This window comes from Sceloporus occidentalis, unplaced genomic scaffold (genome assembly GCF_023333645.1).
Source record: "Sceloporus occidentalis isolate IW3139 unplaced genomic scaffold, rSceOcc1.0.p SCAF_10, whole genome shotgun sequence".
Taxonomy (NCBI): Eukaryota; Metazoa; Chordata; class Lepidosauria; order Squamata; family Phrynosomatidae; genus Sceloporus; species Sceloporus occidentalis.
This window is the reverse complement of record NW_028316990.1, coordinates 22,495,151-22,510,347: the sequence shown is the minus strand read 5'-3', so window position 1 is coordinate 22,510,347 and position 15,197 is coordinate 22,495,151. Positions and strand designations below refer to the sequence as shown.

The 15,197-nt window shown below is 46.6% G+C and overlaps 1 protein-coding gene across 3 annotated transcripts in view; it reads left to right on the top strand.

The window, feature by feature from the left end:
- The window catches only part of LOC149306171 (trinucleotide repeat-containing gene 6A protein-like), a 52,183-nt gene that overhangs the window by 33,802 nt on the left and 3,184 nt on the right, over positions 1 to 15,197 (top strand). For 2 of the 3 annotated variants that reach the window (XM_089540752.1, XM_089540753.1), the window contains exons 7-23: positions 512 to 676; positions 904 to 1,085; positions 1,293 to 1,373; positions 1,733 to 1,784; positions 6,123 to 6,265; positions 6,778 to 6,930; positions 8,150 to 8,281; positions 9,000 to 9,119; positions 9,228 to 9,305; positions 10,206 to 10,398; positions 11,177 to 11,308; positions 12,374 to 12,532; positions 12,919 to 13,059; positions 13,731 to 13,841; positions 13,975 to 14,190; positions 14,668 to 14,738; positions 14,894 to 15,033. In XM_089540752.1, the coding sequence (XP_089396878.1) occupies positions 512 to 676; positions 904 to 1,085; positions 1,293 to 1,373; positions 1,733 to 1,784; positions 6,123 to 6,265; positions 6,778 to 6,930; positions 8,150 to 8,281; positions 9,000 to 9,119; positions 9,228 to 9,305; positions 10,206 to 10,398; positions 11,177 to 11,308; positions 12,374 to 12,532; positions 12,919 to 13,059; positions 13,731 to 13,841; positions 13,975 to 14,190; positions 14,668 to 14,738; positions 14,894 to 15,033 (2,269 nt within the window). The remainder of the gene's footprint in view (positions 1 to 511; positions 677 to 903; positions 1,086 to 1,292; positions 1,374 to 1,732; positions 1,785 to 6,122; positions 6,266 to 6,777; positions 6,931 to 8,149; positions 8,282 to 8,999; positions 9,120 to 9,227; positions 9,306 to 10,205; positions 10,399 to 11,176; positions 11,309 to 12,373; positions 12,533 to 12,918; positions 13,060 to 13,730; positions 13,842 to 13,974; positions 14,191 to 14,667; positions 14,739 to 14,893; positions 15,034 to 15,197) is intronic. The other variant, XM_089540754.1, reaches the window with a different exon arrangement.

The window sequence follows — 15,197 nt, the reverse complement described above, 5'->3', positions numbered from 1 at the left end:
AGTCCTGACTCTCCCATTCTGGTCTGTGCAAGTGAAGCAAATCCTCCATGCCCAGAACTTTTTAAGCTCCTAGAGGTTTCTTTAAAGTATGAATGGGCCACCATGTTCCCCGCTCACCAGCCAGCAACCCCTGTATTTGTGCCATTGCAAAACCCTTTGCCGCACAGTCACATGTGTTCCTTTTAAGTATTTAACCTCCTTTCCCCAGTCTGAATAAAGTCAAGCGAGGAAACTAGTGAGCAGGCTGTTCTACTTGTTGACTAACAAGTGTATTGTGTGTCATTCCCGTGGTCTGGCCAAATGCAGGGCCCTCTTAACCTGAGTGGCTGGAGCCGGTGCTCATAATATGTGAGCTTTCCTTTGACTGTGGGAACTTTCCTCTGGTGAAAAAAGGCATGGCACTTTAAGGATTGTTTAGTTTATTTCTAGAATAAGTAAAACCTGCCCCAGCCAAGATATTGACTTGAGTCTTGAGACTGACTTGCTGATTTTATTGGACCTCCTTTGAAAGGTTGGGGAGAGACTCCTGCCCCACCTGCTACCGTAGATAATGGCACATCGGCATGGGGCAAACCTGTGGACACCGGTACAAGCTGGGGAGAGTCCATCAGCAATGCAGTGAGCACTGACAGCTGGGGAAACACATCTGTCGGGCGCCAAGCTTCTAATAAACCCGGTAGGTGCTGCTGGCGGGAGTTGAAATTTGTGCATTTTAGTAGGAAAGTCCACTTGGTTGTGCCTCTGGGAGACTTGGGTTTGAGTCCTACCTTTGTTGGTGGCGATGATGATCTGCCATTTTCAATAGAGTATATAGTAGGACTGGCCTTACAGACTGCGCAACGTCTACAGTGCTGAACTGATCATGCAGGATATTAATTTTTTGTGTATTTTTATGCCAATCAGGACCAAAGTCTATGCAAGCCCCAGATGGCAGGTGTGGGGGCAATATGCCTTTGGCTAGGAGTCATCAGGCCGGCTGGGAGGAAGAAGAGGATGTTGAGATTGGAATGTGGAATAGCAGCTCAACCCAAGAAGCTAACGCCTCCTTACACTGGCCACCATGCTCAAAAAAGCTGCCTTCTAAGGTAATCAGGGAGGATGGAAGGGAGAACGGACACATGGGGCTGGGTGGCCGGCTTTTGGAGCAGAGTGCTCCAAAAAAAGATGGAGGAGTTCTGGCTGTTCCTGCTGAGTAGATGGGGTCTCTGGCACAAACAACATCCTCTTTCTTTTCTGCCTGACATCTCCAGGTGTATTAATAACTGCTGTTGGGGGTTGTTGATTTTTTTTAGGGAACAATGAAAAATGGAAATAAGCAAGAGGAGATGTGGGTAAATCCATTTGTGAAGCAGTTTGCAAATCTTGGCTTCCCAGTGAGTATTTTATGTAATTGCTGGGCTGCTTTTTTATTCATTAAATGTATTCTACCTTTCCTTTCTGTCTAGAACGGCACTTGCTCAGAAATAATGATAAGCAGGAGTCATTTAAAATTCTGGTTTGCTGTTAACAAAACACTGTCCTGGCCATTGCTTTAACTGCTCCCATAGGAAAAAGACTGATGTGAGAAAAATTGAACATGTGCTATGATGCTCTTTCTTATCAAACAGTTCCCAGTCATTACAAATAACATTGGTTTTTTGTTATATCCAATTCTAAACATTCTTCAGCTATTTAGGAAAGTCAGAGGAGAGAGTTGGGCGTATTAATAACCTAGAGGCAATTATTATTTCAGAGAGACTCACCAGAAGAAATGATGCAGAGCAATAAGATGGAGATATCTGGAGGTAGGTGCAGGCACAGCATGGGATGGAGTGGAAGAAGTGTGATTGGGAGTTTGTTTGTATATGGCTTGAAAGTCTTATTTAATCCTCTGCTCCAAGTGGTTCAGGTTATTACCACATTGGGGAAAAAATCAGCAGTCATTTTTATTACTTGTGACAGTTCTTGCCAGAGAGAGGAGGAGGAGAGAAGGAGCTGGGCAGCCATTTTGAGTGCTGACTGTGATTTTTTTTTAAAACTTTGGGAGAGTGTGCTTGTTTCTGAGGGGGCGGAGCTTCTCTGAGTCACTAGGGGGTGGAGCTAGCAGACTAGCTCTATACAACTCCTCCCAGAGCCACATGCCTTACGGCACGCGGATTTTTTTTTTTAAACGAAAGAAGTCTACAGCAGAGACTTCTGTAATGCGCTCTACATGGGGCTACTTTTGTGCCAAGTTCAGAAACTTCAACTTGTACAAAATATGGCAGCCAGGTTAATTACAGGTTCTCGTCGTAACAATCACATAACACTGGTTTTGAAATCCCTTCACTGGCTGCCAATTAGTTTATAGGCAAGGTCCAAGGTGTTGGTGATTACCTTCAAAGCCCTACATGGCTTGGGTCCAGAATACTTAAGGAATCGCCTTCTTCCGTACTGTCCGTCCCGCACTCTAAGGTCCTCAGGGAAGAATCTACTTCAGCCAAGAAAATTTAGGCTAACTTCAGTCACCCAGAGGGCCATTTCCATCGCAGCTCTGAAGCTAAGGAATGACCTGCCGAAGGAGATCCGCGACATTTCTGCTCTTATAGCCTTTAAGAAGGCTCTTAAGATGGATCTCTTCCTGCAGGCCTTCCCTACCTAGTTCCTCTCCCTGTTTACTGTGACTTATGTCACTCTGTCCCCCAATTCTTCTCTTATATTAATGAGAAGAATTACATTTAATTTAATTGAAATTATATTCTGGCCTCAAAAAGAAGAGCCCTCCTTCTGCCCCAACTGTCATCATCAGACCTAGGAGGGAGTGAAAAAGACAGGCCCGATGTCCATCAGGCCGAACTGTAAATTTACTGTAACTTAGCATCATTCTGTTTTATTTTACTGTATTTTATTTATTGTTGTATTTTATTTTATTCTCTTTATTTTTATTGTTGTAACCCGCCCGGGTTCCTTGTGATTGGGTGGGCTATAAATAAATTATTATTATTATTATTATTATTATTATTATTATTATTCGATCATGGGCTGCGGTTCCATGAGGAGGGACTTCTTGCAACGGCTGGGTTGTATCTCACACCAGTTGGAAGAAATGTTTTTGCCAACAGTCTCAAGAATTTGATCAGGAGGGTTTTAAACTGAGTTTCGTGGGCGAGGGAGACAATATAAGAGAAATAGGCCAAACAGGAAAGGAGGAGGAATAGCCTTATATGTCAGGGACATTTACAGCAGTGAAGAGATCCAGGACATCAATCCTGGAAGCAAGGTGGAGAGCGTCTGGATAATATTTAAAGGGGAGGGAAACAAAAAGGATGTTCTGGTGGTAGTCTACTATAGACCCCCAAGTCAGATGGAGGAATTGGATGACGCCTTTTTAGAACAGATGACTACATGCTCAGAAAGGAGAGATGTAGTAGTGATGGGTGAGTTCAACTATCCTGATGTTTGTTGGAAGTCAAACTCAGCAAAATCTTCAAGGTCTAGCAAATTTCTCACTTGCCTCAAAGACAATTTCATTGTCCAAAAGGTGGAAGAGGCAACAAGGGGATCAGCCCATTTGGATCTGATCCTATCCAACAAGGATGACTTGGTTAATGGGGTGCAAGTGGTGGGATCATTAGGTGGAAGTGGCCATGTTTTCCTAGAGTTTGTTATACAGTGGAAAGGAGAAGCCAGGCATAGTCAGACATGCATTCTAGACTTTAGGAGAGCGGATTTTAGTAAACTTAGAGAAGTATTGAGGGTGATCCCATGATCAGAAATACTAAAAGAGAAGGGAGTTCAGGACAGATGGGAGTTTCTCAAAAGGGAGATACTGAAGGCACAATTTCAAACAGTTCCAGTGAGGAAGAAAAATGGGAGATGTCTCAAGAAACCAGGATGGATGACTAAGGAACTTTCAACTGAGCTGAGTTTGAAACGGAAGATGTATAAGAAATGGAAAAAGGGGGAAATCACCAAAGAGGAATTCAAAGACATAGCAGGCATGCGTAGGGGTAAAGTCAGAAAAGCTAAAGCGCAGAATGAACTCAAGAACAACAAAAAGGGTTTTTTTGGATACGTCTGCAGCAAAAGGAAGGAGAAGGAAACGGTAGGGCCACTGCGTGGAGAAGATGGCAAAATGCTAACAGAAGACAGAGAAAAGGCAGAATTACTCAACACCTTCTTTGCCTCAGTCTTCTCAGAAAAGGAGAAGGATGCTCAACCTGAGGATAAAGGAGAAGAAGACAAAATAGGGGAATTTCAGCACAGAATAAGTAAAGAGATAGTAAATACCTTGTTAATCTAAATGAATTTAAGTCTCCAGGACCAAACAAACTACATCCAAGGGTATTAAAAGAACTGGCAAATGAAATATTGGAGCCATTGGCAATAATAGTTTTTGAGAACTCCTGGAGAACAGGAGAAGTCCCAGCTGACTGGAGGAGGGCAAACGTTGTCCCCATCTTCAAAAAGGGGAAAAAGAGGGTCCCAACCATTATCGTCCAGTTAGTCTGACTTCTATACCAGGAAAGATTGTGGAGCAGATCATTAAACAGAGAGTCTGTGAACATCTAGAAGGCAATGCCATGATCACAAAAAGTCAACATGGGTTTCGGAGAAACAAATCATGCCAGACAAATCTGATCTCTTTCTTTGATAAAATTACCAGCTTGGTAGATGAAGGGAATGCTGTGGATATAGTATATTTTGATTTCAGTAAGGCCTTTGACAAGGTTTCTCATGACATTCTTGCAAACAAGCTTGTAAAATGTGGGCTAGACAAGGCAACTGTTACATGGATTTGGAATTGTTTGCCTGGCAGAACCAAAAAGGTGCTCAACAATGGCTCCTTTTCATCCTGGAGAGAAGTGACCAGAGGGGTCCCACAGGGCTCTGTCCTGGGCCCAGGGCTATTCAACATCTTTATCAATGACTTGGATGACAGAACTGGGAACATATCAGATGTACAGATGACACCAAATTAGGAGGAGCAGCTAATACTCCAGAGGACAGGATCAAAATTCAAAATGACCTGAATAGACTAGAAAGTTGGGCTTTCCTTCTTCAACAGGGAGAAATGTAAGGTACTGCACTTAGGGAGGAAAAATAAAATGCACAGATAGGAGACACCTGACTGAATGAAACTACGTGTGAAAAGGATCTAGGAGTCCAAGTAGACCACAAGTTGAACTTGACTCAACAGTGTGATGCGGCAGCTAAAAAGGCCAATGCAATTTTAGGCTGCATAAATAAAAGTAAAGTGTCTAGATCAAGGGAAGTAATAGTCCCACTCTATTCTGCTTTGTTCAGGCCCCACCTGGAATACTGTGTCCAGTTCTGGGCACCACAATTCAAAAAGGACATTGAGAAACTGGAACTATATCCAAAGGAGGGCGACTAAAATGGTGAAGGATCTGAAAACCATGTCTTATGAGGAACGACTTAGGGAGCTGGGGATGTTTAGCCTGGAGAAAAGAAGGTTAAGAGGTGATATGATAGCCCTGTTTAAATACTTGAAGGGATGTCATATTCAGGAGGGAGCAAGCTTGTTTTCTGCTGTTCCAGAGAACAGGACCCAGAACAGTGGAAAAGAGATTCCACCTCAACATTAGGAGGAACTTGGCTGTTCGACAGTGGAACACACTCCCTCAGAGTGTAGTGGAGTCTCTTTCCTTGGAGGTCATTAAGCAGAGGCTGGATGGCCATCTGTCAGGGATGCTTTGACTGAGAGTTCCTGCATGGCAGAATGGGGTTGGACTGGATGGCCCTTGCAGTCTCTTCCAACTCTATGATTCTATGAACACAGCTGAGCCAAACATTGCCAAAACAGGCTGTGGGCTTTCATCTGTTGTTTCTCCACATGAATTTGCTTTATAGTGTTTTCCTCTTCATTATGGAAACTACAGCCTGGCAAAGGCCTCCTTTGGTTGCACTTCTCTCAGACCTGCTCAGGGGCAAGAGGACTTGTACCAGGCGCCAAGACTTTTGCAATGGGGAAGTTGCCTCTGGGGAACCTCATGTGCCCTTGTCATAGGCAGAATTAAAGCCAGAGGACAGTAGAGTGATAAGTGCATGGGAGGACCAATCAGGATGGTATAGCTTTGGGTGCTTGCAGCCACTTATCCATCGTGATGATATGGGAGCCATATCCTTCCCTCCCTCTCTAGGGATCCTGCCTGACAAGTGGATGGAGATGGAGAAGCACAACCTGAATGTTACCGAATACAGCCGGGTGATAGGGAAAGGCCCTCACTCCCGTCCTCAGATTTCCAAAGAGTCTTCCATGGATCGAAATCCTTATTTTGATAAGGTAAGAGCCTGTTGCCTTCAGAGGAAATGTCTGTGATTGCCAGCTTGCTGCAGTTCTGGCCCATTTGGATGTTTAGGCTGTTTCTCGCTGAGTAGTTAGTATAGGTGAGCTAATCCTTGGTTTAATTTATTGCATTCTTAAGAGCATTTTAACTGCATGCAAATCTCTGGGTGGGTGAAGAGCATGTTCAAGCCCACGAGTATTCACAGGAAGCAAAAGAGTCCTCCATTGATATGGTGGCTTTGCTGCCAGCTTGTGTCCCTGTCCCTGTCTATCTCTGGCTCTTCTGCAGTGTCTGGGAAGCAGTCTGAGTAGCGCTATTGTGATGTTGTGGGCTCTCAGCTTAGGGAACCCAAGTGACTCTGACTTCTCTCTTGTTTTCTGCCTCTCTTCCTGTGGATCCTGGACCCTGTCTGCCTCTTCTTCCTTCCATTCTCCTGCCACTTGTTTGCGGTCCGGTTTTTGCACCTCATCCTCCTCCTTCTCCTCCTCCAACTTGCCTGTCCCACCAGGATGGCCTTGTCGTAGCAGCAGATGATTCCCAAAATGTGCAGTTCATGTCCAATCAGAGCACGAAGTTTCCCCCTTCAAACAGTGCACTACCTAACCATGCTCTCAGCTCGCTAACAGGGCTGAGCGCACAAAGTTTGAATTCTGTTAGACAGGTAAGGCTGTGAGCATCTTCGCCCGGTATTTAATCAAAGCCCACTTCTGATATTTTTACTGTACTTCGGGTCCCCAAAACTCCAGACACTTAAAAATCACAGAGGTGTCCTCTGATCTTTTGGCCCCACTCAGTGAATGCACATGGAGAAACAGTTTTTTTGCACGCATGCTTCTTGCAGGACTCTATAGCCAGGGTCTCTCCGGTTGGCTGCTTTGTAGGAAATGCAAATGCAAATCTTGTTCCTTGGTGACAGACAAGGGACCTCTGTGCCCTATTTCTCCAGAATAGATCCCTTTTTTTGGAACAGCCACGCACTGAGAATGTGGTTCCTCATTTCCACCTCTTCAGCAGTGGCTCCTGTTGTTCTTCTGTGCTATTCAGTTCATGGCTCTCCTCTTTAGCCACTGTAATGTCCCTGCAGCAACTAGGGTCCCTCCTTTCCGTTTCTCCTTTGTTCTTTCCCCATTTGTCTGTTTCTTGGGTGAATGTTACCATTGTGTAAGAGTACAGAAACACTGGCACATTTGAAAAAAGCTCAGTGGCAGGGCATACATTTCCCCTTGGTCCAGGAGGGAAGATTTAGACAAGAAGAGGAGAGCCTTAACTTCTGGAGGAAGCCTGGGATTTCCTTCATTTAACTTCATAAGCCGCCACCTTCTGGGGCAAGGATGCAGCTGTTGGGGTTGCTCACTTTTAATGTAGCAGATGGAGACCTATTGCAGTGCAGTAGCTTGAGTTCTCATGGCCTGCAGCTCTTTCTCTGATTTGATATACTAAGCTTAGCTGTTTTGGTATGTGGCTTGTGCCTTTCTGTCTCCAGACAAAGATGTTAAAAGGCAGATAAGTCATCCTTGCCACTCTTTTCTGAATTTTGAGGGAAAGGGAAACTCGGACACACAACACTACCAGGTTGAATCCAGTTCTTGATCTTGTGTATTTTGGCAGCAGAATGTTGTTGTTGTTGTTGAGGCCTCAGTTAAAATTGCCAAAGCTTTAGGGACAGGAAGAGGGGGGTCCTGCTTCCTAGAATAGTCTGCAACAGGACCCCACAACACACACATACATGTCTCATTCAAGAGGCTGCCCTGTGCTGAATGCAACCCTCCCAGAGAGGGCAAGATGGGCAACCCTGGCTCTGCAGGGCTTTTACCTATTTTGGAAAGGACTTCTGGAAAGAAGAGCGGATGTTGCCAAGTCAATTTGCTTTCTCTCTGCAGAACGGCAACCCCAGTACGTTTGGAAACCTTGCAGCACAGTCCCGGAATCTGCCTCCTTCTCCAGCACAACAGTCTCTCAGCTCTTCCCAGCCCAACCCGCGCTCCCAAGTGCCTCCGTTGCCCTCCCCTCAGGTGAGGCCAGGGGATGCTTGGCCTGGTTGCGGTGGGCTGGGGGTTTCTACACACAGAGAGGGTTCTACTTTTTTGTTCAAGAACACTACTTTCCAGTTTTAAAAAATCTCAGAGTGGTTTACAAGAAAAAACAATAGCAAAATCAGTTGCTAGAAATTATAAATAGATTTTTTAAAAAGAACATATTCAACATTCCTGGGGTAGCTAAAATAAGCTGAATAGTAAGGAGAATCGGACATCTCTTTAGTTGATGACTAGGACTTTGTTTTGGTTAATGGAGAGGGGCTGGAGACCCTCCTCTCAAGAAATGCATCTCTCTGCACCTCTTCTTGCCCCCCTCTTCCATGTAGATCTCTCTACTAAGAAGCAGTTGAAAGGAGACAAATGCTGCATCCAGCCCCTTCTCCTTCCAGCCCAGTACTTGGCAGTTTTTGCCTCCCTCCCATGGATTGGTGACTGACTGGGTGCAGGAGCTGGCTGCCTTAATTAAAGTCTGTTGTTCGCACATCCGAAATGCTCCATGCAGAAGGCAGGAAGCACAGAAGGACAGGTGGCCTTGGTGCCAGTCGCAGTGTCCCTGAGATACACAAAGCAGCACCAAGTCCCCTTTTATTCCCTTCTGCTTGAGTCACTTCCCCCTCAGCTGCTGCTTTTTCCTCAACCTTCTGTCCCACAATCTCACTGCAGCCTTTGCACGGTGGTTCTTTCTGCATTGCAGGTCCCAGTGTCCTTGCTGAAGTATGCACCAAACAATGGGGGCCTCAACCCACTCCTTGGCGCACAACAGGTAGCCATGTTAAGCCAACTCTCCCAGTTGAACCAACTCTCCCAGTTACAAGTAAGTAGACAACCTGGGGCTGCTCTCCCCCCCCCCATTCAGCCGACTCCCGTAACCTTGCCCCCTCCCTGCCACCCTCCTCCTAAACTGTCGCCTGCCCCACCACAGCGATTTCTGGTCCAGCAGAAGAAGGCACAGAATCAGAGAAACATGCCATCTGGAGGCCGTCAGCAGCAGGAGCAGCAGGTATGGGTTTGACCTTTCTCTCCCTATCCTGGTAGAGCAGTAGTTAAATGCTGATACTGCAGCCACTCACTCACAGCCACAAGACAAGGTTCAATCCCAGCCTAGCATCCTTCTGAGGTCGCTAAAATGAGTACTCAGCTTGTTGGGGGAAATTTGCTTACTGTTGAAAAATGCTTAGAAACTGCTTAGTGCGGTATAAAGTAGTATATAAATAAAGCTGCTATTGCTAGCTGGTATTGCTACCCTGTCCTCCACCCGCCCCTTTCAACTGTCATTTCTATCCTCCCTCATTCTTACGAAGGCAACTTTGCATTAAGTCTTTCTGCAGGCCCACAATACACACACACATACACACACAATCTTCACAAAATATTTCAAGGCAGGAGGTATTCTTGCCTTCGGAAAAAAATAGTAGTAAACAATCTAGTCAGTGGCCTCATAGACTTTGTAGGGCAGGGTGGTGAATAGACACCGAAGTCCAAAAGACCAAAGTAGCACCAGTTAACTCTGCTTTTGTTCTCTTCATGCTGCCTTCTTAGTAGCATTACAGTAGAACTATCTAACATTTAGTACCGCAGTGAGCTGAACGACTGTCTCTTAGGTGGAGTGGTTGATGGGCTTCAGTACTTAGAATCATAGAGTTAGAAGAGACCACAAGGACCATCCAGTCTAACCCCCAGCCATGCAGGAATACACAATCAAAGCATGTCCTGATTCTTGATTCTCTTGTGGCATAGGAGGGAAGGAGGGTGACAGCTGTGTACTCTTCTGGACCACTAGACAGTCGTTTTGGTGGAGGGTGGACAGTAACTCCATAGCTCTAAAAGCCCTGCCCTTTGCCAGTCATTGTTCAGGCCTCAGGATGTTTGTCTTACACCTCCCTGCTCTCTTTCTCTGAAGAGTCGCTCCCTCAGTATGCAGCAACAGATGATGCAACAGTCTTGTCAGCTTGATCCAAATCTGCTCCTCAAGCAGCAGCAACAGCTCCACCCGAGTGCCATGAAATCATTCCTGGAGAGTGTTGTGCCCCATGCCAACACAGAGCTGCAGAAAGGGTCGTCACAGATCAGTGCATTTAGCAATTTCCCCATAGGTGGGTGCCTGTTCCCTCTCTGGCCATGTGTTTGGGGATGGGATGTCCAGCATTCTGGCTTCTGGGAGCAGGGTTTGGTCTTGGTCTCTCAAGGGATGCAGAAGCACTTGTTTGAGTCCCTGACCTTGTTCACTAGCCAGGGAGCAGCTAACTGGTCAACGTACATGCTTGCTTTGTTTGCCTGGCTTCCCCAGATTAAATGCCTAACTATAACGTATGTTTACATATTGTGAAAATGTGACGAGGGTTTCTCCTTACTGCAGTGGTTCCCAACCTTCCTAACGCCGTGACCCTTTAATACAGTTCCTCATGTTGCGGTGACCCAAAACCATGAAATTATTTTCGTTCCTACTTCATAATTGTAATTAAATAGGTGTTTTCCAGTGGTGACCCCCATGAAAGGGTCATTCGATCCCCAAAGGGGTCCCGACCCACAGGTTGGGAACCACTGCCTTACTGAGTCCTTAAGTTATTTGTCTCAGTATCAACAATTTACAGTCTGAAAAGCTGTCCATTTTGTTTTCGTCCAAGTCATAGTATAAATTTCCTGTGAAACAACACAACCAGAATATGCAAGGCCTGAGGAAGAGCTGAGTTCAAGGATGTCTCCAGTTTCAGGGGGAAAAGCAGCATAGCAGTTAATGGGAGTAAGGGCTTTGTGTTCTGAACTGAAGTGCAGGGAATAAACACATGACGCAGGTAGAGCTGAGAATGTAGGGTTGATGGTGGTAAGAAGACACAAGAGTGGTACTTGCTGATCTTGTAACCTCTTTTGCAGGATCGAACTCAAACTTGAATGTAAATATGGACATGGGCAGTATTAAGGAGCCACAGTCTCGGCTGAGTAAATGGACAACCGTGGATAGTATTTCCACAAACACGTCATTGGATCAGAATGCCAGCAAAAACGGTAAGCTAGACCAGGACAGTTTGAGATGGCCCCTGCAGTGAGAGAATCCCCCACTGTCGCTTCTGCTGCATTTTGGGCTGTTTCTTACCTCTTCCACAGTCTAGCTGATAGCATGTAAATTATGGGATTTTGAGCAGGAGAGTTCAGTTCTGAAGATTAACAAGAAAGCTTTTATCCCCGACAGATTTAATGCCAGCTAAATTATGCAAATCTTTGCAGCATTTGGAAGGCTGCATATTTTGAATGCTTTTACTGAAAGCATGAGTGGAAGAAGTAATCAGAGGGTTTTTTTATTTTAAAAAAAGATAATAATGTGGTGTTCTACAAAGAGTAGAGGTTTGGATAAGCACATGACAGAGGTGGGGAGCTTTGAAGGATTAGGAGAGGCTGACGGGGGATGGCTGGCGAAATACAATTGTGGAGGAAGTCAGAGCTCTTCCTCTGGAATTGGGGGTGGGCAGCGCCAGGGTCAGCCTATCTCCCCCACCTCCACAAACAGGCTGAAGCAGAGGGGCCAAGAGGGATGTGGTGCCATTTCCAGCTTCCTTTTTTTGGCCCAAAGCCCCATACATTTTGTTTTTGCACGTTTTCCAATGGAGAAGAATTCTAATGGAGTCCTTAGCAGTTTCGTGACGGGATTTCACCCTCCACATTTTGAAATTTGAGAGGCTTGGAAATTGTGAAAAAATCCCCCTCCCCCCAAAAATTAGAGGGCATCTGAAGACTATGGGGATGTCCCATGTGGACCATTTGCTATGCTTTTCCTGGAAGCTCCTTACAGAGGCTACTTGCATGCTTTTAATGCCATTCTGACAGTCATGAGAACCAGAGTAGGGTTAGGGTTAGGGTTAGGTTTTTATTATTTGCTTGAACATCTTCTAAATACCTGGGTGACTGTAAAATGTGGCTTGCCATCTCTTGCCAAAGGCAAGGTGGTGCTTTAAGGAAGCAATTGACTGAGTTGACCACTCTTGTTGCTGCCCAGAGCTGAGCAGCCCCAGAGGACTTTCCACCATTCTCCCCTTTCTCCCCCTGCCTTTGCTCTCCCTACCTCCCCATTTCCAGGTGCTATTTCAAGTGGCTTCAGACTGGAGGAAACGTCCTTTGTTCCCTATGACTTCATGAACAGCAGTAACTCGCCGGCCAGTCCTCCTGGACCGATTGGGGATGGCTGGTCACGTGCCAAATCACCAAACAGTTCTAGCAGTGTCAACTGGCCACCAGGTGAGCTGATGAGAGGCCATTTGCCATTAAGCTGCTGCTGGGCATCCAGGTTTTGGAGCCTCACGTCCTGGAAACCACTCTCTCTTTCTTCCCTTTGGGGTCAGGGAGGGTAAAGGTGGAAGCACCTGATTGAAAAGGGGGCCTGGATAAGACTTCAAACTTTCTCCCTGAGCGACAGCTTCCAGAAAAGGAGCCAGAAAGGCCATTTGGGTCCCAGAAAGGAGATGGCTAGGTGACAAAAAGCAAAGGGGGATACAAGATCTCTGCCATTTAGAGGCCCCCTCAGAGCCATTTGCACTAGTATAGGTAAAGTCCCTGAGAAAGGAAGCCAGAGTTGGTCCAAGGGATGAGTAAAATAAGTTCATTTTTTCCTCCCCCATTCTTAGAGTTTCGTCCTGGTGAGCCATGGATAGGTTATCCAAACATCGACCCCGAAACTGACCCTTACATCACTCCCGGCAGCGTCACAAACAATCTGTCAGTCAACACTGTGCGGGAGGCTGATCACCTCAGGGACAGGAACAGCGGTAGGTCTGCTGAGCTGGGAGGGGGCCGGCTTTGGCGTCTGGTACTGATTGGGAGAAGATCCTTCCTGGCCTGGCGCCTGTGATCTTCCGCACATGAATGTTCAGAAGAAATGCTCTCTTATTCCATCTGGGATGGCCATTGGCTGGCACTCGATCTTCATAGGAAGGGAGTTCTGCCATTGTGGGACACCCAAATCCTTGTGTGTCAGTAAAGCTGCTCTTGACCCCAAAGTGTGCTGCTGATTTGATCTGGTAGCAATTGGGGACAACTCAGAAACCATTTCAGTGGATAGAGCCTAGTGGTTGAGAGAATGTCTTCTGGATTCTGTCCAGTTTCTAACAGGCCCATGGGGACTGTCTCTTTGTCTTGGGCTTGGAAGCCAAGTTGAAGTGCAGTTGTGTCACTTTGGGTGGTGAGTGTGTCCCAGTCTAGTGAGCAGAGAAGGCGGGAAGATTTGCCTTACCCCAAGGCAGGCTGATGGTCTTCAGTGGTTCTTTGAGGGCTCTTCCCTGTCAGGTGTGATTCAGCCTTGAAACTTGCTTTCAGTGCCTAAGCACATGTGAATGTCTCTGAGCATATCCAGATAGTATTTCAATCACTGGCTTCTTCGCTCTTTTCATGTCCCTCTCCTGATTGCCCTTCCTAAGCTGCTAGTGCTTCCCCTCCACAGGGTCATCCTCATCTCTGAACACCACTCTGCCTTCAACTAGTGCCTGGTCATCCATTCGTGCCTCCAACTACAATGTTTCCCTCAGCAGTACAGCACAAAGCACTTCTTCAGGTGAGGCTGGGACTCCTACAGCACACGGATCCTGTGTTCCCCTGAAGGGTGGGCAGTAGCTTCTTCTCTCCCACCGATTTTCTCATGTCTCTCTTGCACACTCCCTGCTTCATCTTTTCTTTTCTCCCTTCAGCCAGAAACAGTGACTCCAAGCCAACGTGGTCTCCTGCTTCCATTAACACCTCTCTGGCGCATGAGCTGTGGAAAGTTCCTCTGCCGCCCAAAAGCATCGCTGCTCCATCACGGCCCCCACCTGGGCTGACCGGCCAAAAGCTGCCCCTCTCTTCGTGGGAGAACTCTGTGCGGCTTGGTGGGGGTTGGAGCAGTTCTGACGCCAGATATACCCCTGGTGAGAAGAAGCGCAGTGGTGCAACCCACAGACAGGACAAGGAGGGAGGGAAAGGGGGGCTGGTGGGTTTCTGAGGAGGACCAAAGAGCAGGCAAGTTTTGGTGCTCCCCAGAAATCTACAAGAGCACTTGCTCAGGCTCTTTTCTGTGGACTCTTCCCCATACTAAAAAATAATTGGTGGGGGGAAAATTACCATTTTTCCACATGTTTGAAGCCCCCAGGGGTTGCAGTTTAGCCATAAAATTGGGCACAGAGACCCCTCCAAAATATAGGAGGAAGAGAACTTTCAGTTGCTTCTAGATTTGTTTTCTACTTCAGGGCATTTTCAAAGCAGGTGTGGCCCATGTTTGGGTGCTGGGGATGGAAGACATCCATGCATACCCCAGGCTTTTCCAACCCTGTTTTAGGGTGATGGATTTTTCTTCTAAAATTCCTCATTATGTGGTAGACTCTGCCATTTCCTTTTCTGTCCCACAGGTTCAACTTGGGGTGAGGGCAGCTCAGGGAGAATAACCAACTGTCTTGTCCTGAAAAACCTCACACCTCAGGTGAGTTGGCAGGGCTTGGCGTTGGCTGCCCTCCACACACAGAGACGGGAGAAAAGGGCAGTCCTTCCTTCCTTCCTTCCTTCCTTCCTTGGGGTGATTTGGGCCACATAACCCGCGTGATCAGACTGTGTGATTCCTAGCCTTTCTCTTCCCAGATCGATGGCTCCACTCTGCGGACTCTGTGCATGCAGCACGGACCGCTGATAACATTCCACCTGAACCTCCCGCATGGCAATGCTTTGGTCCGTTACAGTTCAAAAGAAGAGGTGGTGAAGGCACAAAAGTCCCTCCACATGTAAGTACAGCTGGGTTGGCACAAGGGAGAGGCTTCTTATTGAGTCAGGGATACTGAAGCCAAGAACAGTGTGCCAGGCAGGATACCTAGAGAGGGCAAGAGCAGATTTGCTTAGCCCAAGATGTGGCTCTGGGTCCATGATAAGAGCACAGAAAAGTCTGATC